Raw genomic sequence first — 24,515 nt, forward strand, 5'->3', positions numbered from 1 at the left:
TGGGCCAGAAATGTAATAGAATGCCCATAAATATGCATATTTCCATTATTACCGAATTTATATTAAAATTTAACACGTTTTTTGCCCTCGTTCGTCTATGTCTTTTCGCACACGCAGCATTGCAATGGTGACAGGAGCAACATCAGCAGTAACATCCCCCATGACAACATGTCTAACACGAATAAATATGGTTATAACAATTACAAAAACCATATTAATGAAGGCCAACAGAAACCGGTGCCGAGGCCGAGGCAGATGCAGCGGCAGCGGCACAACCACGAAAATAATGGCGAGCTAAATGAGCAAACCAACAACGACGACAACGATGCGACAGCGGATGTGGCTAACAGCAACATGGATATAGACCACAACGATATAGACAACTCTTCCTCGGAACAACAGCCTGATATTATACCCTATCCATTGAGCGTGGGCGAGACCAGTTGGAAGACCGCTAAACTACGTCAAAAGCAGCAGCAGCAAAATGAACAGAAGCAACATCAGCAACACTGGCAGCATTTCACATAGCCCGAGCATAAATCTCACTTGCGATAAAAGAAAAGTCGATCGGGAAAGGCCAGGGAAAGAAAGGAATCAGTAGGAGCCTCTGGTTAAAGGATGAGGAGGAACCTCTGGATAAAGCAGAAGTAGGAATGGGATCAGAAGGTGTAGGCTTGGGGAGAGTAGAGTTTAAGATTTGTACAGCATAGCGATACTTAAAAAGACCATTTCCAATGGATGGATCGATAGATGGATGGATGGATGGATGGATGGATGGATGGTGATGATTGTAAAGAGTACGAATACGCGAGTGGAGTGGAAATTAGATGGTGATGCAAGTTATACTTAGGATTTGAACATATCGAGGCCGTAAGTTTGGGTATGTGAATGATAGGGGTAATCGAAACCCAAGGGCAGAATATACACCGCAAGACAAGACAAAACAAAACAAAGCAAAAATGAAACACTAGTCAAATATTTCCAAATATTTTTGCAAGCATCTAAGAAAGGCAAAGACGCAAATAAGAATATTTCCCCGATATAATAATAACCTACTTATACACATACATACATACATATGTACTTAGCAATATTAATATTTTTTTTAATAGATGTAAATGGCTTGAACAATTTGAGAAGCAAAGCGTATTTTGGTCTAAATTGCCGACAGGGGAATGGGAACGGGAACGGACGGTACCAAAAATCCATAAGCCCTGGAAAGCAACTTACTGCTAATTCGTGTGCATTCAAGTTATAACTGTGCTATATACTCACTTGTATTCAGATCTACACGTAAGCCCTATCTATAAATGTGTAAGACTCTGCTTGAGGAGGACATATGTAAGCTTAACAAAGAATTTAGATGGCTACAATAAATGAATGTAAATGAATAGCCAGGGTGCTGGCTGCGGAGGAGGCATCTCCATGGCGACCACCCTGGGCATAGTTCCCTCTTACTAGTCCCACGAACCAGACATACATATCCCCTGGATTATCCCCTGATTTAAGTCATTTAATGAACGCAGCTTATCCACCACACCCATAGCCATATCAATTGTACGAGTATCGATGTAAGTTTCAGACTAAAGTCAACTCTTAGCTAGCATCGGAGCTGTACGGCCATCCGTGCGAGGCCCGAGAAATGCAAACGATATACACATAAAATAAATGCGAAATTTAATGAAACGTACTCCGAGTTTTTACCAAATATTCACAAAATCATTCACTTTGATTCATTTGTTCGATATCACATTATCGATCCATTTGTCCCACAGTTTCTGCCACTTTCTGAAGGCCTCGTCTTTCTCCTCTCCCTTCAAGGCGCTGTACCTGATCGAGTTGAGAGCTAGGCACTTTAGGAACCTCAGATCCGCCTGCATCGGTGCTATCCCCAGAAAGGCAAAGTAGAAGTCGTGCGACAGTGGGGCAACACGCCAGAACGAGGGATCGTCGGAGGAGATGACAATGGGCACATTTGCGGCTATCATCAGGGCCGCCGGATGGTTGCGATAGTCGACGCCCAGCTGCAGCACCTGGTTGGAGACAGGGCACACCTCTATGGCGATGTCGAGCAGGCGGCACAGCTGCATGGAAAGCGTGTGCTTGGTGATGGCGTAGCCGTGGCCAATGCGCTTCGTGCCCAGCAGGATAGCATCGATCAGGTTCTCATCGATGGGCGATCCGAACCAGTTTGTCTCGCCCGCGTGGAAGTAGAAGTTTATGTGCTCGGGCATCTTCAGCAGCGGCTCCACAAAGTCGATGAGCGGTCGCCCCAGCTCCTCCTGGCCAACCAGGTCAAAGCCAATCATGAAATCTGGAAATTCTTTCTACAAATGGGTGGAAAGAATGAGTAAGAGTGGGTTTCTAAGGAATAAATAGAACCTACATTAAGGGCCGCCGCAGTTTTTACATATTCCTCCACTACCTTGGGCTCGACTCCTCGCAGCGGGGCATAGATCAGCTTGGAGCCAATGAAGTCCGGATGCGAGGCCTTGAAACATTCCAGCTCGGCCTCGTAAATGGCCACCGTATCCCTGATATCCAAAATCTCGCCGCCGATGCAGTAGAGCGGCGGCAGCAGGGATCTCAGCTCGAGATACTGCACCCCATCCTCGTAGAACTCCTTCAGGGCGTTGTAGTAATAGTCGCCCCAAACGGGGGCGTAACAAAGGAGACCGTCGAGGAGAATGAAAATGCCCATAAAGTGGCTCCAGGCCTGGTTGTTCGACGTGAAGTTAGATAAGGGATACATACTGAAGCACTGCTGAAAGTATCGCCGGACATTCTCCTCGCCGTGCCGTTGGCGAAAGTCCTCCATCGGCTCCCAGCTGCAGGCCTCGATAGCCTTCATGGTGGGCTTTTCCAGAGCGAAGCGAAAGGCAATCGCCTTGCAGCCCTTATCCGTGGTGCAGATCCACAGGTTCTCGCGGTACGTAAGCTCGATGAGGAACTCTGTGCTGCACAGGGCCGTGTCATGGGCGTGCAGCACGCCTCCCTTGGGCATTTTCTTGAGGATGTTGAAGATCGGTGACTTGCGGATGTGGTTCAGCGTCTGGAAGATGTGCTGGCCCGGCGAGAACTTGGATGGATCGAGCAGGCCTCTCTTTATCTCTTCTTTCTTCACGGCCATGATCACAGCGTTGGCCGCCAGCTCCTTTTCGTTTAGCCTGAGCCGGTGGCCCATGCCTATCATCTGCTCTACCTTGGCGACGGTGGTGCGTAGGATCTTGTAGGCCGACGGTGACGTCTTCCGCAGACTGCGACTCATCGAGACCGTGGTATGGCCGATCTTGGCGCAGTCGGTCGAGTCATGGCGCAGAGCCATCAGCCCTGGGCGCCCTACCCAGAATGCCAAGCGTGACAGATACTTGGACATGTAGAATTTATCATAGAATGAAAAAATTCTGTGATTTACTTAATTTATTTACTACTCGTATTAGTATGTGTCAGTTCCGTCCCGAATGTGTCAATAGGCCGCACATTTGTTAGCGCCTCAAATCCGCTTCCACCGTTACGCCGCACAAAATGGCGGCCAACGCATTTCCGCGACCCCCGCCACCAATGTACTTCACATACTCGCACACACGCGGCTTTTATTAGTAATTTATGGCCCTGGCTCGAGCTCTGCTCTGGCTTGGGCTTTGGGTCGGGCTCTGGTTTTTTATGCATCCGCGCGTCCCCTCAACACCACATTAAATGTGCACGACATCAAATTGATGAGACTGCCGCACTGGCTGGCACTGGCAGATGATATGGCTACGACCCACTCACAACACTCGCCCATCAATTTTATGGCCTCCTACGAACCTGGTGCTGCATCCGCCGTCGACCCATAAAACTTTCCCAGCTCATTACCAGCGCGAGCCAAATCAAAATCGAACCCGGTTTCGTTGCAGGATGCCGGAGGCACCATCACCATCAGCATTACCAGCAGAAGCTGAAGCAGCAGAAGCACCATCAGCAGCCTTTGCCACTAAACAGTGGAACGTAAAATTGAAACATTCGCAGCAGTTGTATGGCTCCCATCCAGAGCTGAGCTCAAAGGGATGTTGGTCGGATGGATGGTTGGATGGATGGATGGCCGGGTGGCTGGGTGGCTGGGTGGGTGGTGACTCAACGACCATATAGCGCATATTCATTAAAATTCGCATCCACTTTGCAGTGCACTCGGCACAGCAGCACACCAAGAGGCAATGAGAGATTTATGCGGGCTAAAACAGGAAAAACCGAGCAGCCTTGACTGCACTACATGAGGCTTCACTTAGCGATGGCATCGTGACTATAAATTGATGATTATGGGCTCAGTCTCAGAGAGAAAGAGAGAGAGAATCGTACAGTGCGATATCGTATTAATGGAGGAAATGGAAAGAGAGATACTATAGCTGCCATAACTAACAGAGAAATATAGCGCTATCTTGAATGGAAACTGATGATTACTTATAATAGATTCTTGGGCATTATATGATATGATTATCAGTTGTATAACTTTCGTGTAGATGGACTAAAGCTTTACTAGTTGGTAGCGCCATGGAATGCCTATCAGTGCTGCTCACGTCCCCATCTCCCATCCTCCTCTCCGCCTTGTTGCCGCCTCTCTCATTAGGATTATTGCTCAGCCTTCCTTCGTTTGAGCTGGCAACATAAATTGCATGGACTTTTAGTCGCTGTTCGGGTTCTAGTTCTCGTTTGTATGTCGGCTACGACTAGCAAAAGTTCTTTATTGCGATAGTTTTCTTCTTTGCCACCAAGAGCACGCCTCACAACCTGGAGAAAACCTCAAAGCGTGGCACACACAATCTCTTTGGTTCGAGTATGTTGGACACAGAGTTGTTAATGGAGAGAGAAAGAGAGATATGTAGAACAGGAAGGAACAGACTTAAGTCTAACTAAAGACTAATCCATAACAATTAGCTTACAACAAACTGACATATGGGATAAAAAAAATTGTATATGGGCATGGCTCTGAATGGATGCAGCTGCAGATGCGGATGGGGATGCAGAAGTGTGTAGGGGGACCGACTAGCGTCGCAGGCCAGAGCTCAGCAGGGAGAATGCGACCAGGAACGCTGCCACCACCCGTGCTAGTCAATCAAGGTGCAGACTGGATGATCCACGGTTCGTGGACTCCTCGTTAACATCCGCAATGAACTGATCCCACTTGGCCTGCCACTTCTCCAGGGCCTCGAACTGCTGCTCTGTCGGCAGAGAGCTATACTGGATGGAGTTGAGGGCCAACTTCTTGAGCAGCCGCAGATCCGAGTGCTGCGAGGCAATTCCCAGGAAGGCGATGTAAAAGTCGTGCGTCAGAGGCGTGGCCTTCCAGAAGGATGGATCGTCCGAGGAGATCACCACGGGATAGCCATCGGCGAAAAAGGTGGCACAGGGATGGTTCCGGAAGTCGGTTATCAGCTGCAGCACCTGGTTCGAAATGGGATTCACTTCGATGGCCACGTTCAGCTTCTTCAGCATATCGAGGACCACCGGATGCTTGACCAGACCAAAGCCATGTCCAATGCGCTTTGTGCCCAGCAGAATGGCATCAATCAGATTCTCATCGACTGAGGAGCCAAACCAGTTCGTCTCGCCGGCATGGAAGTAGAAGTCAATGTCCTCTGGAATCTCCAGCAGTTGATCGATAAACTCGCTGAGCGGTCGTCCCAACTCCTCCTGTCCCACCAGATCGAAGCCGGCTATGAAGTCAGGATATTGGGCCTATCAATAAAGGATGCACAGACTTATGATTAATCCATTCAGAATATATCAAGTGTTTCAGGGGAACCCACCTTGATCTCTTTCAGGGTTTCAATGTAGCTGAGCACGCCTTCGGGATTGGTATTACGAATGGGTGCATAGATCATCCGAGAGCCAATAAAATCGGGATTGTCTTTCTTGAACTTCTCCAGTGTCTCCACATAGATCCTCACCGTGTCCAAAGGGGTGTAAACAGTTTCCTCCAGATCATACAGCTGCAAGAAGACGGGAAAGATTAGAGTACTATGTTCTGGATGATGGATGTAAAACACCCACCGTTGGTACCACCGATCTGAATTCCAAGTACTGCACTCCATCGTCGTAGAACTCCTGCAGGGCGTTGTAGTAGTAGTCGCCCCAGGCGGGGGCATACATCACCAGCCCGTCGAGCAGGCTAAAGATATCCATGAAGGTTGACCAGGCGGCATTGTTGTCCTCGAACTTCTTGGTGGGGTACAGGGTGAGATGCTCCGACAGATACTCGTCCACATTCTCCGCCCCGTACTTCTGTCGGACCTCGGTCAGCAGAGTCCAGTTGCAGTTGGCCTGCGCCTGGGGCGCCTTCTTGGCGAACCGTAGAACGGAGAAGTCGAGGTCGTCCTTCTGCAGACAAGCCCACAGGCTGTCGTAGTATGTCAGCTTGATGATGGACTCCGTGCTGCAGAGGGCCGTGTCGTGGGCGTGCAGGACCGCCCCCTTGGGCATCTTCTTAAGGAAGTGGAAGAGTTGCGTGTCGCGGACACCGTCGAGGACATCAAAGATGTGCTGGGCCGGCTTAAAGAGATGCGGCGTGAGCAGTCCCTCCGTGTACTCGTGCAGCTTGGCGGCCATGATGGTCTCATTGGCCTGGAGCTCGCGATCCGTCAGCTCCAGGTCGTAGCCCAGGGAGCGAGACTCCTCGTAGCGGAAGAAGGCGCTCCGCAGGGTCTTGTAGGTGTCCGGAGTGGGTCGACTCCTGCCCAGAAGCGCCTCCACATGGGGCGTGTTGCCGTACAATGACATCAGCCTTCTTTCGGCTACATTCTTGTTCCGTGTGCGCGACTCAACCGGATCTGGGCAGACGCACATGAAGAGGCCCACAGCCAGAACAGCGATAAGATTATAATATCTTCGGCCAAGCATTCTCATAGTTCGTCTAATCCCGACTAGGTCCGTACTTCGACTGATGTCTGGTGGCACTTAAGAAGCTCCGATTTCAGTTTCGATGCCCCCACGCTATCTGAAATGATTGGGTGGCCCATTCAATATTTGGCATTATCTTTGATTTAACACGCGTTCAACCGGATTTCACTGCGATAAGGATAGGGAGGAGTGGGACGCATTCCCACCAGGTTGGTAACCGACTTAATCGCAGCCAATCTGGCATCTTGATTTACGAGTGAACACAGATAAGATTGCATAACCATACTCGCAGCCCTGGCCATAGTCATAGCCCTGGCATTCGAATTCGAGTACCTTCTACTTGGCTATGCTATGAGTTTATTGAGCCGTTTAACGAGCCGGAAGCCACACGAGCCAACAAGTGCAAGGAAAACTACCAGAAAAAAGCTATTTGCTTTCATTGGACCTCAAAACTCTCACAATTCCTTTGGAATTCATTAAAAAACCAAGTGCAGATTTTAGATTTACGTTTTTTAGCACTTATTGGTTGCAAAATTTTGCAACACTACAATTTGGCCTTTTAAAAAATGCAATTCTTCCATTTATCTTGAAGCTTCAAAATATTCTGATTTTCAGAAATCATTAATAATTCTCAACTGGCGATTCAATGGAGATTTCGATTGAAATTGTTCAGCACTTATATGCAGGACGCATAATTATACAACACTACTTGCAACTGGCAACTTTGGCCTAAAAAAAGTCATCAGAGGAATTCTGCACTCATTCAAGGATATAATCCGACTAAACAAATAGCTTAATATCCGGAAAATTACTCAGCAAATTTAATTCATCTAGCCAAAACCCTAGTCAAAAGTACACGACATGTCAAGTGTCAGAGTATTACGAAGTATCTTCGATTGGCGCGATGTTGGTCTGGTTCACAAACTCTTTGATCCACCTGTTCCAGCTGCAGCTCCACTGGTTTATGGCCGACGTCCGCTCCGTGCAGCTTAGGGAGCTGTACAGGAAGGAGTTCAGGGCCAACTGCTTGAGCAGGCGAATATTACCGCGCCCACTGACAATGCCCACAAAGGCCACGTAGAAGTCGTCGGTGAGGGGGGCTGCGTCCCAGAAATGGGGATAATCGGAGCCCATAACGATGGGGTAGCCTGCAGCTAGCAAATACGCTGCCGGATGCTCGCGGAAATCTTGAATATACTGCATATAGTGGTTAGAGAGCGGACACAACTCTACGGCCACCTGCATGTGGCGCATGGTCCGCAAGAGTTCTGGATGTTGGGGGATGTTGAGGGCATGCCCGATCCTCTTGCTGCCCAGAAGCACTGCGTCGATGAGATTCGCATGTGGTTTGGTCATGTCCGGGCAGCGGGACTCGCCTGCCTGGAAGTAGAAGTCGATCTCCTCGCCAATATGCAGGAGCTGTGTGGCCTCGCCCAGTCCTGGCATCGTGCACTCGTCGCCGAACGTGTTCAGATCGAGGCCCGCAAATAGATCGGGAAAGTGGGTCTGGTGTGAGAGCAGAGGGGGACGATTAGAGGCGGGCGGATCCCCAGAGGATTAAAAGGCGAAGTACGGACCTTCAGTAGGCGGGCATTTTCCACATACTGATCCATGCGGCTATCATTCAAGTCCCTGGCCGGCGTATATATTATCTTGATGCCAATGAAGTCGGGGTAGGTGGACTTGAACATTTTCGATATGGTAACGATCGAACTGACTGTGTCCAGAATGGTGAAGTTAGTGCCCTTCAGATCGTACAACTGGGGGAAGGGCGGATAACGGGGGAGTTAATCAGGATACCAGTACCAGCACCATTCTTCACTCACAAGTGGCAGGGAAGAGCGCAGCTCCACATAGTGGACGCCATCACTATAGAAATCCTCGAGCATTCGGAACAGGAAGCTCGACCAGAGGGGCTGGTACGTGACCAGGCCATGGATGAGGCGATGGCTCCGGCGCATGTGGCAGGCCAGCTCTGCAGAGTTCTTGTAGCCACCCTCCCGGAGCGAGAGACCGTCCTTGAGCATCTCCTCGTAGCGGTCTCGCCACTCGAACGTGTGGTAGTTGCTCATCAGCATCCAGATGCATTTGTAGTCGTCCGAAGACGGACGAATGTGGGGAAAGACGTTGGAGAACCGAAAGTTCTCGAACACGTGGTCCATGCCGACACAGACCCACAGGTCGTCGCGGTACGTGAGCTCGATGAGAATTTCAAGCTTCATCATGCCGGCATCATGGATGTGGAGCAGTCCGCCCTTTGGCATGCTCTTGAGCATACCATACAGATCCGTCTCACTGATCTTGTGGTCTTTGAGGAACTGCGGCGTGTTCGAAGAGTAGTTCACCCACAAGCGTTGCACCTCCATGTCCGCCTGCTTGACTAGCCGGGCATTGGCCATCTCTTCGAGGGGACTCAGGTTCAGCTTGCCCCCCACTTGCATCCGTTGCTCCTTTGCCACCATGCTGTGGTGCTTCCGGGCAAAGAGCTCCTCGGGAGTGGCCTGTAAGTCTTTTAAGGGCGTAAGAAAAAACATGGCCACCCCCAACATGGTGAATGCGGCAAACAAAGCCAACGAAATGGCTGCGTTGAAGCACACGGTGTCATATTTGAGAGTGCTCCGCAGCCGTGGGTTTGGGGGTAGCTCCCCCGCAACGTCCAGGCGGATCACTCTTGCCGCCAGCGGAGAATCATGCGAATGGTGCTCTCCATTTTGGGATAACCCTCTAGCAGCCATTTTTATTGAATTTTGTAAAATTTTGTTTCTGCTCCTTCAACTTGTATAATCCAAAATGTATTATATATTCCTGCTCATGTTCGGCTCTGACTCACAAACCAACACCAACTTAACAGATACGACCAGGCAGTTTTTGGTTTTTTCAACGGTACTGTATGAGTGTCCAAAGATCCGCCTTATCAATGGGCTTCCAGCGACAGCTCTTTGTTTACGACGCTCAGATAATCGCTGGCCTGCGATCTATTGTGATTTGTTTTCCCCCACCCAATGATTTGCCACACTCGAAATAGTTGAACTCTGGCTCCTCCGCCCCCCACTGAGCCACCTTGGCCTTGGACACATGTGCAGTTGGAGTTATCGGGGAGGGTACTCGTATTAAAAATAGCCCAACTCTTGGCTGTCTCTCTCGCTCAATGTCTCTGGGTATCTCTCCCACTCACTGGCAGAGAAAGAGAGAGAGAGGGAGACAGAGAGAGAGACCGAGGCAGAGAGTGGAAATGTGAAGCCCGTATCGGTTTTGTCAGCTAGGGGTTGCACTTATGCTCGAATTGGAGTCGCCACCACGGCTAGCAGGAGACGAGGCATGGCACTCAGCGGGCAACAAACAGTGGTGTGAGAGTGGTAGGCCATGGAAAAATATGAGATTGAAAATATTGTTCTAATGGTTCTATTTCCATTCAAAGGTAATAAATGGATTCGATAATAATGTTTGGGCTGCCTTGTGTATTTTAGAAGAATAAAATATACATAGATAAATAGTTAAAAAAAAAACACACAACCCTTCTTTACACAGCTCGTTCCACTGTGCCATGTGTTGGCCACAAGATCTGCGCAATCACGAGTGGAAGTGGATGATTTCATGTCCATACCCATGTCCATGTGCGGCATGTTTCTGTTGGTGGTGTTGGTGTCGATGTCGATGTCGCCTTGCATTCAGTGCAATCGCACGCACTGCAACCTAACGGGCGGCCGTGGCACAGCTGCGATTTCAGGGCCTCGCTGAGGGCGACACTGATTCGCGACAAGGGTTCAGACAGCGGCGGCACAATGTGGCACGCGCTTCCGCCGCTCCTCTCAGTTCGGAGAGTCGACTCAGCGAGGAAAGTAGCACCAGTATGCGACTGAGGAGCAGCAGGCAGACAGTGCGAGTATTTGGTACAGCAGAGAGTCACCAAGCTGTAAAAGGAGTCAACGATTGCCCAACCCTCACAGAACTCAACGACGACTGCCTGCTGCTAATATGCGAGCGGCTCTCCATTGACGACCAATGGAGTCTCCTGCAGCTGGACGACCGCCTGGGCCAGCTAGTGCTACGGATCTGGTGTCGCAAATATGCCCAGCACTTCGACTGTGGCCGGGAGCAGCTATTAAAGCGTCTAAGCGCCAAAGAGCAGAGTCAACTCCTGCATCTGCTGAGTTCACGGACGAGGGCGCTTCTCAACCTGAATGGCAGCAGCGGTGGCTGTCAGCAGTGGCTCAACCGGAAACGGAAATGCTTGGCCCACATGCAGAGGATGAGCTTTGTGGAGAGCGGGGCATGGGTGCTGTATCGATTGCCGGCAATCTGCCCCAATTTGGTGCACCTGCAGCTGGGCTTGGGCGAAGGAATAACACCGGTGGATCTCCACTTGCTCTTCGGACAGCTGAAACACTTGCGGGTGCTTCAGCTGCAGCCGGGATGGAGCTGCCCCCGCCCCTGGACGGACATCAAATATGGAGAAACATTGGAATCCCTGAAGTTGCCGGCGTGCCTGGTGCGTGCCACGGCTACGGAGATAATGCGACTACCCCGACTGCGCCGGTTGACGGGTTTCCTCTGCCACAAGCACACGGATGATGACAAAGCAAATGCCGTTGGCAGCGAGGCAGCCGGCGCCACCATCTCGGCCTGCCTCAAGGCATTACAGGACAGTAGAGGGCCTGGAAATGGACACGGACACGGACACGGACACGAACACGAACCCCCTGCCTGTCAAATTGTGGGACTCCATTTGCAGTGTCAACTCGATTCGAGCCTCCTACGTCTCATGGTGGAAGCGGGCTCAGGGGACAGCTTCCGCCTGCATCGCTTTGCTTGGCACTCGCAGCTGACGGTGCACTATGATGTTTCGGATGGTAGCATCAAGTGGCTGCCACAGCAGCCGCGAGCCGCGCATGCCCTGCTCCCCTTCCTCGCCGACCAGGCGGACAGTCTGCGTGAATTGGATTTCACGCGGAATGTACATGCCACGACCACGTTCCTCTCACTACTGAGGGAGCAGCAGAAGCAGCAGCAGCAGCGGCTGGGTTACGGCTACCGTGAGTTTTCCGTTTGGCATGATGCCTGCCCCAGGATGACAGCTACGACACCGCACTCAGATCCGGATAGAGATACAGATGCGGATACGGATGCGGATGCGGAGCAGACAAACGATTTGGCCTTTGTCACGTTGGAATTGCAGCACTTGTCTAATGAACAACGGATACGGGCACGGAAGAGATGACAGGGATGCGGCAGATTGCTAAGGCTTGCAAATCAAATGTATTCTCTCTCTGCCTGGAAATGTGCTATGAACATCCTGTTAAAGTGCATTTACAATAAGTAATAGTGCCATAAAATCTGTTATAAATACATATTTAAATAAATCCATACCAAATCTTTTGAATAATATTATTTTACTAGTTAGGCTAAAGCTATTGGCCATTTCAGGACGATTCTTTGATCGATATGTAAATCAGAACGACGGACAGATCGAAAAAATAAATACCATCTAAATATCAAGCCCTACCTGTAATTTATAAACATTCATGCAAGCTGGGATTTTTATGTCTCTATTCAAAAAAGTTAGTACACACAATATTCACAAGAAAATTCTCAGTTAATATCGATGAAAATTTTCTTTCCGTTTTCATCAATCAAAGCAAAATTTATTATGTTATACCCGACCTGCATTCGAAAGAATTATTTGTGCTGTTCTCAGGAGCGAACGACTCTATGTAAGTAGACGATCCTCTGTGGAGGATTCTTCATAGCTCTCCTGAACTGACAACCACATCCCTTGCTTAACCGCCAGTTGGTTGAAATAGTTTTTTAATGGAACAACTCGATGGATGCAATCGACCTGTCGCATTGCCCTTTCAGCCTAGTTTTCTAAACGCCGTGCAATCGTTTACCTTCGAGAAGAGCCCGAAGCATCCTTCATGGATCGAACTGTGAGTATCTTTGGATTATCCAGAAGACTTGCGAATATTACTCTCCAATAATCCATTAAAGTGCAAAGGTCAAGAAGAACCTTTGTAACGATGTCATAGAGCAGACCCTCAGTTGGAGCGGGAGCTTCAACGATTATGCCTGTGACAATGCTTTCGCCGGACCAATGCCTCAGAAGATGGTCCTTGTGGATCCCATCACATGCTAGAGGCAATCCGGTGGTGAATCGATTATGAATGGGAGAAGATCGGCAATAATTAAAAGAGTAGGAAAAACTCTATGGAAAGGAAAAGATCTGCATGGAACAGAGGAACGTGGCAGCCACCAACGGTAAGTGCTCCAGGAAGTGCTGTGCCGTTTGTAGATTAACTACAGCGAAGGTCTTGCCACCGACGCGGGCAGGCCAGCTGTGGGAGTTGTGTCTCCACCCAGAGGCCCCCGATATCAACAGATGACTGTGACTGAACTTAAAGAACGGCGCACAAATAGGTTTGGTCGTGTGCTCTCTTGCTATGCTCGGGTCTAGCTCGCCGGATGGTCGGGGTTCTTCCTCACCTAATTGTACTATCGCACTCCACTACATTTATATAGTGCACTTTATGGAAAACTGTAAGTGATTATACAAAACAAAGTACACTGAAATGCTGATGGCGCCGACACGCCTAATGAAAAGCCCTACTGAATCTTTCTATTTGGAGGGAAGCTAGATGTTGATTGTCCCTCTCTTCTGTACCCACCCTACCATGACAATGAGTTCCAGTTCTTGCATTGTCCCTTGATCCTGATTATATAAGGCAAGACTTCAACTTCAATAGGCAGCTTAGGACAACTTCCCTGCAACAATGGTTATGTTAACACGTGCACGGCACTAACATGAGAACATACCTTCTTTTGCTTCCAGCTTATATATGTGGAAATATGTCTATATGGTTCCGAATAGCACTATATATGTGTGTGTACAATGTGTATGTTGGCTCGCACTTGGGAATTAAGGATCTTTCCGTTTCGGTAAAGTTTTCTTTACTCTCACAATTATTGCGAATCTCCTCCCGTAATCGATTCGCAACTGGATGGCCTCCAACATGGTGATAGGACTCACACGGTCCTTCTTCTCAGGCATTTGTCTGGCGAGGCGATGTCAAAGGCATATTCGTTCTGCGCTACGACATCTTTACAACAGTTCACCTTGACCGTGGCATCGAAGAACACTGCATTCAGATTCGGTGAGTTTTTATTATGAAGTATCAATAAACATGTATGTAACCAACTGCCACAGATAGAAGCCGATTCGAATGCGAATGTCAATGCATTCGAGTCAAATTTCGTTAATGACAGCATCCGCATGACCGATTATTCGAGCACACCGGATCCGAAGCCATAGCCATTCACTACTGAGGGAGCAGCAGCAGCAGCTGCCTTGCGGTTTCCGTTTGGCATGATGCCTGCCCCAGGATGACAGCTACGACACCGCACACAGATCCGGATAGGGATACAGATGCGGATAAACGATTTGGCCTTTGTCGCGTTGGAATTGCAGCACTTTTCTAATGAACAACGGATACGGGCACGGGAGAGATGACAGGGATGCGGCAGATTGCTAAGGCTTGCAAATCAAATGTATTCTCTCTCTGCCTGGAAATGTGCTATGAACATCCTGTTAAAGTGCATTTACAATAAGTAATAGTGCCATAAAATCTGTTATAAATACATATTTAAATAAATCCATACCAAATCTTTTGAATAATATTATTTTACTAGTTAGGCTAAAGCTATTGGCCATTTCAGGACGATTCTTTGATCGATATGTAAATCAGAACGACGGACAGATCGAAAAAATAAATACCATCTAAATATCAAGCCCTACCTGTAATTTATAAACATTCATGCAAGCTGGGATTCTTATGTCTCTATTCAAAAAAGTTAGTACACACAAAGTTCACCAGAAAATTCTCAGTTAATATCGATGAAAATTTTCTTTCCGTTTTCATCAATCAAAGCAAAATTTATTATGTTACATCCGACCTGCATTCGAAAGAATCATTTGTGCTGTTCTCAGGAGCGAACGACTCTATGTAAGTAGACGATCCTCTGTGGAGGATTCTTCATAGCTCTCCTGAACTGACAACCACATCCCTTGCTTAACCGCCAGTTGGTTGAAATAGTTTTTTAATGGAACATCTCGATGGATGCAATCGACCTGTCGCATTGCCCTTTCAGCCTAGTTTTCTAAACGCCGTGCAATCGTTTACCTTCGAGAAGAGCCCGAAGCATCCTTCATGGATCGAACTGTGAGTATCTTTGGATTATCCAGAAGACTTGCGAATATTACTCTCCAATAATCCATTAAAGTGCAAAGGTCAAGAAGAACCTTTGTAACGATGTCATAGAGCAGACCCTCAGTTGGAGCGGGAGCTTCAACGATTATGCCTGTGACAATGCTTTCGCCGGACCAATGCCTCAGAAGATGGTCCTTGTGGATCCCATCACATGCTAGAGGCAATCCGGTGGTGAATCGATTATGAATGGGAGAAGATCGGCAATAATTAAAAGAGTAGGAAAAACTCTATGGAAAGGAAAAGATCTGCACGGAACAGAGGAACGTGGCAGCCACCAGCGGTAAGTGCTCCAGGAAGTGCTGTGCCGTTTGTAGATTAACTACAGCGAAGGTCTTGCCACCGACGCGGGCAGGCCAGCTGTGGGAGTTGTGTCTCCACCCAGAGGCCCCCGATATCAACAGATGACTGTGACTGAACTTAAAGAACGGCGCACAAATAGGTTTGGTCGTGTGCTCTCTTGCTATGCTCGGGTCTAGCTCGCCGGATGGTCGGGGTTCTTCCTCACCTAATTGTACTATCGCACTCCACTACATTTATATAGTGCACTTTATGGAAAACTGTAAGTGATTATACAAAACAAAGTACACTGAAATGCTGATGGCGCCGACACGCCTAATGAAAAGCCCTACTGAATCTTTCTATTTGGAGGGAAGCTAGATGTTGATTGTCCCTCTCTTCTGTACCCACCCTACCATGACAATGAGTTCGAGTTCTTGCATTGTCCCTTGATCCTGATTATATAAGGCAAGACTTCAACTTCAATAGGCAGCTTAGGACAACTTCCCTGCAACAATGGTTATGTTAACACGTGCACGGCACTAACATGAGAACATACCTTCTTTTGCTTCCAGCTTATATATGTGGAAATATGTCTATATGGTTCCGAATAGCACTATATATGTGTGTGTACAATGTGTATGTTGGCTCGCACTTGGGAATTAAGGATCTTTCCGTTTCGGTAAAGTTTTCTTTACTCTCACAATTATTGCGAATCTCCTCCCGTAATCGATTCGCAACTGGATGGCCTCCAACATGGTGATAGGATTCACACGGTCCTTCTTCTCAGGCATTTGTCTGGCGAGGCGATGTCAAAGGCATATTCGTTCTGCGCTACGACATCTTTACAACAGTTCACCTTGACCGTGGCATCGAAGAACACTGCATTCAGATTCGGTGAGTTTTTATTATGAAGTATCAATAAACATGTATGTAACCAACTGCCACAGATAGAAGCCGATTCGAATGCGAATGTCAATGCATTCGAGTCAAATTTCGTTAATGACAGCATCCGCATGACCGTTTATTCGGGCACAACGGATCCGAAGCCGTAGCAGTCCTCGAATGATTGGATCTTCATTGTAAACTTGCAATTACAAATGTACAAAGATGCAATGAATTGCATTGAATCGAATGAATAAAAGACGAGCGCTCTTTTATTTGAATTATCCCTTATCTGAGAACTACATAAATACCAGTACAGTATTGCCGCATCGATGTGGTATTTTAATTTGATTGTGAAGTACTTAGTCACCCTAACAATTTAGCAGTTGGACGGGGAAATAAGAACTATAGAACAAGCCCATTTGCAATATGTATGTATGTATCAGGCTCATAACCGTATACGATTAACACGTTTGATCGATAAGTATATCTACAAAGTCACCACATCCTCTTATTCCATGCGTCAGAACCTTCCGAAATACTTTTATCGCCCCTATTTATGGACTCCTGACCGAATAAGTAAGCAAATCCAAGTCATAAATTGAATATTTCGTAATTTCAATTTCAATTTGCAACCAAAATTTATAAGAATCCAGACATTTGTGTACCAAAGTTAGCTTTGGCTAAAATCTTATTTTTTTTGGGATGGCCTATTAAAAGAAAATATTTAGCCAAACATAGCCATATGGGGTGGCTACAAATAGAATCCAGTCCAGCATCAATAAACAAATGTGTGTTCCGTCTTATTTTCTGGATTTATTTTGCCAATTAAAGTTCAAGGCCATGGTTGAGGTGGCTGCAAGTGCAAAACGGATGTTCGAAATTGCATCTGCAGTACCAGTACCATACAATTATTGTTCCTATGTTTAAATGCTCTTCTCTTACATATGCCGCAAAAATACTATTGCCGCACTTACTCATCATAAAAGCACCACAAAAGGGAATGAAGGTTTTAATAGAAGCAGTTAATGCTATTAACGAATATATACATATATGTATTACTCCCATTATCGGATCGGAAATGATTCCCCCTTTTGCTTTGTTGGTTATAATCATAGCCCCCTCGTGAAGGAAGGGTAACAAAATGGAACAAACAGCGGGAGAGGAGAACATACTCCAATGTATGTATGTTTATCTGGGAGTGTGAATAATTTTCTTAAGAGAGACACAACTGGTGATATATATTTAAGAGAGAGAAGATAAGTGAAATCAGCTGTCGGGCCACCACTCAATTGTTCAAACAAAGACCCGCTCGCCCGCTCTCTCTTTTCCATTCCCTTCACGGGCGGACTCTTAAGCCAATTTGTACCCACAAAAAATAGTTTATATATGTACATATAGTTAACTAAATATTATTAAATTGGCTATTAATTTAAAATGGCAACTAGTTTGCTCTTCGCTTTTGTTGTTACCGTCAATGGGGTCTGAATGGGGAATACATATTCATAAATATTTCTGCTGAATATGCATAAATGAATCAATTATGCGACTTTTACTACCAACTGTCGCTATTACTTGTTTTCTGTATTTTGTTTTTTGTTTTCTGCTTATATTAAATAGCACTTAATTCGTTAAATCAATTTGTTTGTAGTTGTACTTAATTAGCATTATTTAATTGTCTCCTTTTTTTATGCATTATCCGGTTGAGGTCACAAATCTCTTTTTTAAGCGGATCATTTAATACAGAAATATTTAATTTGTTATGTTTTCTGAACGCACAAATAAGTTACCGCAAACAAAGTCGCACAAACAGTTCAACAGCTCCTGCTCCGAGAATTTTCTGACCGCGATCTACACGGCAACGTCAGTCCACAGACTGATCCCAAAGAACCGGAGAGGCCTCCCTTGCACTGAAAGGCCAGGCAGCGACGTCGACGTCGACGCCAGTGTCAGACTCCCGACCGTTGGTTGGCTCGCCCATAGTAGCAGTAAACAGTTTTCATACCCTATACCCTGTACTGCTGCTGGACAAGGGTTTATTGGACTGACAAGATGTGTCCGAGCGATTTACTGTAACAAACTAGATAGCCTTAAATAAGTATATTTTATTCATAGAAAACGGATAGCACTATGTGGAAGAGAATAAGTTACCATAAGCTAGGGCTGATTCATTATATTTTTGGTTGTTGTTTACAGGCAGAGGGTATCATATAGTCGAAATGTTGACTACAGCTGCCCTATTTGTTATTTCTTTCTTCATGCATTATCAGCCGTGAAAGATAAAGTGAAGAATGAAAGAAAAAGCGACTTGCACTGCGCACCCATCAAACGACCGGCTACATTAAGAATAAACACCAAGAGAGACTACTGTAGACAGAGTAGGAGAGATTGAGATTGTCACTTTTACTTTTCGCTCTCTGTCCACTGGCGTGCGCTCTCAGTGCCCCATGACCATTTTTCGACTTGAGCATTAACGAATTTTTATGGAACCCCATAAACAGCACACGCCAGTGGAACCATCCAAAAAACGAATCAAAATTTGAATAAGATCAAATAAAATAGCTTCTTTCTTTACAATATGAATAATTAAACAGCTAAACATAAAGGTAATCCCTCTAGAATCTATAAATTCTTCGGTTCTCTTTGATATTATTCGAATATTCTGTTGTACTGCCGAGAGGAATCCAAATATGATAAACACCTTTTCTTTGAAAAATCTTCAACTATTTTTACTGCTGTTTTTGCAACAAATCTTGCCAAAAATACCATATTATACAATCAGATAATCGTTTCCTTTTTTTTTGTAAACAACATTCGTGTGAGGAATGAACCTGAAGAAGAAGTAAAATTAAATTGGACCACCCATCAAGCAACAAACAAAAACAATTGCGAATTTCAGAAAAATAATACTGCAAATGAAAAGTGGGATTTGAAAAAAATTTTATTGTCGTAGAAAAATGGGAATATTCATTTGGAAAAGTACCGGAAAATTTCATAACAAAAATATCGTAATTTAATCAAGGTGCAAGGAATACTTCAAAATAAGATGTAAGCTCGATGGCAAATTAATACGGTTGAGGCCCTGACCTTTACAATTTCAGTTGAGTTCTCTTGAGGTTCGTAAAAAATCCCAGCTTTTACCATAATTTTTTTTTAGTAGATTTGGCACATTCTATTTTGGTACAATGGCCACAGATTTAATACATTTCCAACGGCTATTTTAAACAATATTTTGTTTACAATATAAGTTCTCCGATTTGCATTGTTTCAAAATTAATGGCCGTGCAATAAAAATGTTGCAGATTGCAGCAGAAGAACACCATACGAGTAGACATACATATATTGGCATGGCTATTTTTGGGCAGGGGAAGTGTCGTAATATGCATAAAGAGAGCTAGTAAAATGTACCAAGAAGACAATCAAAGGTAAACCCATGCAGCCAAACACCCAGAATGTGGGCGAGGTAAAGACGCAGAAATGGACTGAGGACAGGGAAGGGAGGATAGTACTGGGGTCTGAGGACCGAGACCGAATCATAAATAAATTCATAACTGCATCCTGTGCAGATTTCAAGGGCCAAAACGCTCTTGCATATGCAGGGGAAGCGGATTCCAGTTCGTAAGCAATGTCTGAGCAAATATATGAGTGCCTTTATGGTTATGTTCGTGCATGTGTTGGCTTGTGTGCGTGTGTTTGTGTGGGGATTAGACGAACTTAAATGAATTTATGGCATGTGCTAATCTAAGAGGGTTTTCATTCGCTCCCATAATTACAGTCTAAGCCCTTTCGCATTGTTTGCTTTTGTCCCGATTCTGATGTCATACCATAGAAATCTGTTGGGTCTGATGTCAGACTATGGAAATGCGATATGAGTACCACCCACTCAAGACTTATTGTAAGGAAATATAGAATCAAGCGAACATTATTCATCAAAGTGCTCCCTCAGCTAATTGTTAAATAAAATATTGTATAAGTAATTGACTTGTTGCTGATTGATGTGAGGAAATTTCTCTTCTTTTTTTGCAAACTCATTCCATCGATGATGCTGAACAAATCGCATTGAAAAATGCAACATGGAAACGATCTATTCAATTGTATATTTTTGTTTTCAAACTAAAATGATATTCGTTATCATATCTCTCTCACGCCCTTCTCCATCAATAGAAGATTTGCCTTGTTCACAGCTTACATATATGTATGTAGGTATATATAGATGACGTCAGTAAATCGCTGCGAAGCACCTGAACCGTGTCCAGAATAAACTTGGGAAAAACATGTGTCAGATCTCCGACCATTCGCTATTAACTAGATTTCTTAGCCAGATGCACACGGTGAGAAATTGCATGGCAATTGGATAGAACAAGGTAATATCCGATGTGTGTAACGCAAAGAAGGAAGAGTTTACGACCACAGAAAGTGTATTTTTATTTATTTATTAAATTAACAAATTATCTGTTAATAATGGTACTTAGTTACTAAAGGCGGAAAAAGATAAGTTAAAAGTTAGCTAAATTTAAATGATTATAAATATTGCATGCAATTAGTTTAAGAGACAGTTCAGGGGATAGGGTTTGACAGAGGGAGTTATAATTATGGCATAAAACCCTAAAAGGTTCATGATCAGCATAATTAGACCTACATATGGGTAGACGGATAGGCCTAAAAGTACGGGCAGGTCTGGATGGAACGGCCAAGTCAATCTGACCCAAGAGAGTTTGGGAGTCAACAGTCCCAAGAAGGAGCTTGTGCACGAACATTACGCCATTGCATATTCTGCGATGGTGCAACGACGGCAGGTCAATAAGATTTAGCCTAGACCGGTAGGGTGGCAAGATTCTACCCGAGTCCCAGTTAAAGTTCCGAAGGGCAAAAATTAAAAATTGCTTTTGCACGGATTCAATAACAGCCTGCTGCTCTTTATATTCGAGTATATTCTTGATCAGCATCAATAGCCGAGTCGATATAGCCATGTCTGTATGTTCGTCCGTATTGTTTGACGCCTAGAGACTATAAGAGCTAGAGCAACCAAATTTTGCATCCAGACTCCTGTGATGTCGCACTGTTACAAGGACGGAAATCTGTGGAATCCACAGTTTTGAAGATACGGGAAAACTAAAAGCGCAGAATCATAGAGACAGACAGACATGGATTCGATCTGATTATTATTTTTATAGCCAGAAGGAAAAAATGAATTTGCAGTGGCCACTCTCTTACTCATTCTGTCTCTTCCTCTCACACAATTTTATTCTTGCGCCTTGTGCGCCCTTGTGTGACTGAGTATCGGGTATAAATGTAGAGTCGCGGCCCTAGTTGCGGCTCACAACGTGCCCGCTCGTTCATATAGGAGTGGACGACTCAAAGATGAATCCTAGTTCAATTGGTATACCGTTGATAAATGGGAGTATTGTAGGCAACTAGCTATTGGAAAACTAATTCGGAAGATGAATATGGATTATTGGTGGTTGAAAGGGTTTTATCTCTTTTGGAACCGATAATTGTAACGAATTAGGATCATTAGCCATTATGTTCTTAGATTGTTTAGTTATTTTTTAAACTGATTGCATTTTCCCAATCGAGTAGATGGATTTCTGTAAATATTTTCATATATATGCCATTTTGTTCATTATTTGTACTACATTCGATCGTCGTCAAAATGTACAAACGTTTCGGAAAACACTCCATGGCTAATACCACCAAATCAGAGCAGTGGCAAGCCCCCACTGTTTGCGTAATACCCCCAATATTTGATCTAACGAGTATCGTAAATGTTTACGCAACCAATTTGAGGCATTCGATTCGACGCTCCACGAACGCGGGGCAGATACAAAGTTTGCCGATTCGCATAAACAAAAGTCCCCTAAAATACAAAATTGTTTAGCTGTGTAATTAGTGCACCCGATGGGTAGTGGGTAGGTTGAGGGGTGGTGATGATGTGCCACAGCGCAGGGTGTGCACTCAGCCCTGTTGCATTGATGATTGGGCGAAATTTCAGTTTGCAACATTCTGCGGTGGTGCTCGGTTGGGCTTTAATGTGTGTGTTGCAGTTGGGCTTAATGCAGTTATACGGAGAGTGCTTCTTACCAGACCACCCTAAAACCTTTCAAATACACCCTCGCACACCCAGTCACGCATACACGCACACGCATTTGTGGCATTGTCAAACTATTTGGGATTGGGGAAGGGCATGCAGCAAGCAGCATGCGGCCCAGGAAGTTGATTATGCCTTGTTTTGGCACTTAATATGATGAAATATGCAGAATGCCATTAGACCAGGGAACGGATTTGGTGGGAGCCCATGATTACAGTACCCAGCATCGCTGTTCCGCACGCCGAGTGCCTGCAGTGAATTATGCAACAAGATTCCCTCAGCTTGCGGCCACATATTTCTGCTCGATACATTTTCCCCACTTTCAAAAGAAAACATTTCAAATGTAAATTGCTTTTCTCACAAACGGATTCGGTTGCTGCATACTTTCGCGCGCAGCTGGAAAAACATTCCCCCAAAAAAATCGAAAGAATAAAATGTTGTTTTGTTCTAAAAGAAGCAAACGAAAATCATAGAGAAATACATACATACATGTACATCATTGTAAATATTTGAATAGATCGAAAAACCTGAAAAACTTTAAAGGGAATGCCATCCAATAATTGATACTATCAATTCAGTTAAAGAAACAATTTACCCAACGATTTTCGAGTGTTTAATAGAAAATTGTTATGGTAAATGGTTTAATCAAGGCGCCCCGCCCCGTCCACCATTTTCGCACATAATCAAATGCATGCAACCAATTTACAAGTCGAGCGGATACCACTACGATTCTCGGCCTGCCTCTCTCTCTTTCTCTCTCTTTTATCCATGCTCATGAATTAACCTCTCGCTCTAGCCATGGCAAAGGCAATTAGCATGCAAAACAAGTAGAAGCCATGAATGCACATCTTACACACACTGGCCTGTGAATGTACATATGTATGTATCTGTGTATGTAGGTACGAGTACATTTATGGGAAAACGCATAAATATTACTCAAAACACACACATACTTACATGTGTAGCCCTACGTGAGTGTGTGTGTGCGAGCAGTACGTTTCAGCAGTAAAGTTACAGCAATCGATGGATTTGAATCAATGTAAAACAGAGCCGAGACTATCATTTTGGCGGGACTATGCTCAATCTCTTCCATTCCTAGTCTGATTGTTGAAATAGAAGCCATCATCATTATACATATATTCCTTTGATTTTACAGTTTTTACAACAGCTGTACACATTCGAAACGCACCTTCCGCACACTGCCATTCATGCATTTGTTTGCATATTTGTGCTGCGCTTCTCATTTAGAGACAATGCCAACAACTACAACAACGACAAACAGTGGCAGCTGCAATATAAGCGCGGCGGCACCGCCAACCGCCCAAAATGCATGCTACATTATGCGGCATGTGCACTAAACAAGTCATGAATTTCAAACAGACACACAGGCGCTAGCAACAATCCTTGCCCCAACGCCAATACCCATGCCTCTGCTCGTGCCCCAAGCACCCCTTTTCTCCATAATGCCTCCTTTCCTTGGTGCATTCTTTGCATGCGTAATATATGCGAGAGGGGACAAAATGAAGCCACAAAATGGAGCAGAACAAGCTGAATGGAGGCACTTCCTTCATTTGGGGAGCGCTCTCTGACTTCTGGCATCGTCAAAAAGACCGCGAAAATTGCGGTCTCGCCGAGCACGGTTGGCACTTCCGCTTTTCATTTGCATCATGTTTAATACATCTACGCAAATGCAAATGGCTATTGGTGGATATCTGTGTGTCTGTGTGTGTGTGTGTGTGTGTGGCTATGGGTGGATGTGCGGTGCAACTGCTGCACCAGAAAATACCCCAATAAGTATGCTAAGCATGTCCTCCATCTCTGGTACCTCTGTCCCCTCTGGCCACGCCAACTCACAGCCAGACATCCATCAATTTCACATTGATTTGTCATCCGGCACTTGACAAACGTGTCGGCATCCCCAAGAACTCGCACAACTTTGATTGACTCCAAAGTGGCATACACAATGTGGCATGGCTTAACCTTCAGTCGCTTCAACGCCAACGCAATCGCGAGACATTTTATGGAGAAGCGCTTTATGAAGCTGCCTGTTTTATGCATCCATAAAGCAACGAAAATGGCAATTAAAAATGCTTCGTTTAATTTGAGAATTTCATATTTTCCACCTCGTGTTA

The 24,515-nt window shown here is 45.5% G+C and overlaps 6 protein-coding genes across 25 annotated transcripts in view; 3 read left to right on the forward strand and 3 right to left on the reverse strand.

The window, feature by feature from the left end:
• The window catches only part of LOC108152403 (basic-leucine zipper transcription factor A), a 46,652-nt gene extending 44,965 nt beyond the window's left edge, over window positions 1-1,687 (forward strand). For all 3 annotated transcript variants that reach the window (XM_017281705.2, XM_033386522.1, XM_033386521.1), the window contains one exon: window positions 118-1,687. In XM_017281705.2, the coding sequence (XP_017137194.1) occupies window positions 118-528 (411 nt within the window). In that variant the 3' untranslated portion in view covers window positions 529-1,687. The remainder of the gene's footprint in view (window positions 1-117) is intronic.
• Window positions 1,661-4,070, reverse strand: LOC108152402 (adenosine deaminase 2). The gene is made up of 2 exons (XM_017281704.2): window positions 2,387-4,070; window positions 1,661-2,327 (listed from the first exon to the last, which is right to left on the reverse strand). The coding sequence occupies exons 1-2, from the start codon at window positions 3,374-3,376 to the stop codon at window positions 1,734-1,736; spliced, it is 1,584 nt and encodes a 527-aa protein (XP_017137193.1). The 5' UTR covers window positions 3,377-4,070; the 3' UTR covers window positions 1,661-1,733.
• Window positions 4,071-4,673: 603 nt separating this feature from the next.
• Window positions 4,674-18,184, reverse strand: LOC108152401 (adenosine deaminase 2-A). 4 transcript variants are annotated; one of them, XM_017281700.2, is made up of 4 exons: window positions 18,086-18,184; window positions 6,028-6,970; window positions 5,784-5,966; window positions 4,674-5,712 (listed from the first exon to the last, which is right to left on the reverse strand). In XM_017281700.2, exons 2-4 carry the CDS (start codon window positions 6,877-6,879, stop codon window positions 5,086-5,088), a joined length of 1,662 nt encoding a protein of 553 aa, XP_017137189.1. In that variant the 5' UTR covers window positions 6,880-6,970; window positions 18,086-18,184; the 3' UTR covers window positions 4,674-5,085. The 4 variants fall into 4 exon arrangements, with proteins under 4 accessions (XP_017137189.1, XP_017137188.1, XP_017137191.1 ...); XM_017281699.2 differs by having other exon boundaries at window positions 18,075-18,180; XM_017281702.2 differs by having other exon boundaries at window positions 6,028-6,966; window positions 18,086-18,178.
• Window positions 7,673-9,878, reverse strand: LOC108152399 (adenosine deaminase 2). The gene is made up of 3 exons (XM_017281698.2): window positions 8,700-9,878; window positions 8,451-8,633; window positions 7,673-8,379 (listed from the first exon to the last, which is right to left on the reverse strand). The coding sequence occupies exons 1-3, from the start codon at window positions 9,606-9,608 to the stop codon at window positions 7,753-7,755; spliced, it is 1,719 nt and encodes a 572-aa protein (XP_017137187.1). The 5' UTR covers window positions 9,609-9,878; the 3' UTR covers window positions 7,673-7,752.
• LOC117185875 lies at window positions 10,227-12,253 on the forward strand. The gene has a single exon (XM_033386523.1). It carries the CDS (start codon window positions 10,724-10,726, stop codon window positions 12,089-12,091), a length of 1,368 nt encoding a protein of 455 aa, XP_033242414.1. The 5' UTR covers window positions 10,227-10,723; the 3' UTR covers window positions 12,092-12,253.
• Window positions 12,411-16,924, forward strand: LOC108152406. 15 transcript variants are annotated; one of them, XR_004471339.1, is made up of 8 exons: window positions 12,411-12,584; window positions 12,662-12,800; window positions 12,862-13,806; window positions 13,915-14,021; window positions 14,075-14,870; window positions 14,948-15,086; window positions 15,148-16,307; window positions 16,361-16,924. XR_004471339.1 is itself a non-coding variant. In XM_033386524.1 (3 exons), exons 2-3 carry the CDS (start codon window positions 14,968-14,970, stop codon window positions 15,290-15,292), a joined length of 264 nt encoding a protein of 87 aa, XP_033242415.1. In that variant the 5' UTR covers window positions 14,701-14,870; window positions 14,948-14,967; the 3' UTR covers window positions 15,293-15,324. The 15 variants fall into 15 exon arrangements, 1 of the variants encoding a protein (XP_033242415.1); XR_004471338.1 differs by having other exon boundaries at window positions 12,862-14,021; window positions 15,148-16,092; window positions 16,201-16,307; window positions 16,361-16,923; XR_004471330.1 differs by having other exon boundaries at window positions 12,412-12,584; window positions 12,862-14,021; window positions 15,148-15,414; window positions 15,465-16,307; window positions 16,361-16,923.
• Window positions 18,185-24,515: the final 6,331 nt, after the last annotated feature.

This window comes from Drosophila miranda, chromosome XR (genome assembly GCF_003369915.1).
Source record: "Drosophila miranda strain MSH22 chromosome XR, D.miranda_PacBio2.1, whole genome shotgun sequence".
Classification (NCBI taxonomy): domain Eukaryota; kingdom Metazoa; phylum Arthropoda; class Insecta; order Diptera; family Drosophilidae; genus Drosophila; species Drosophila miranda.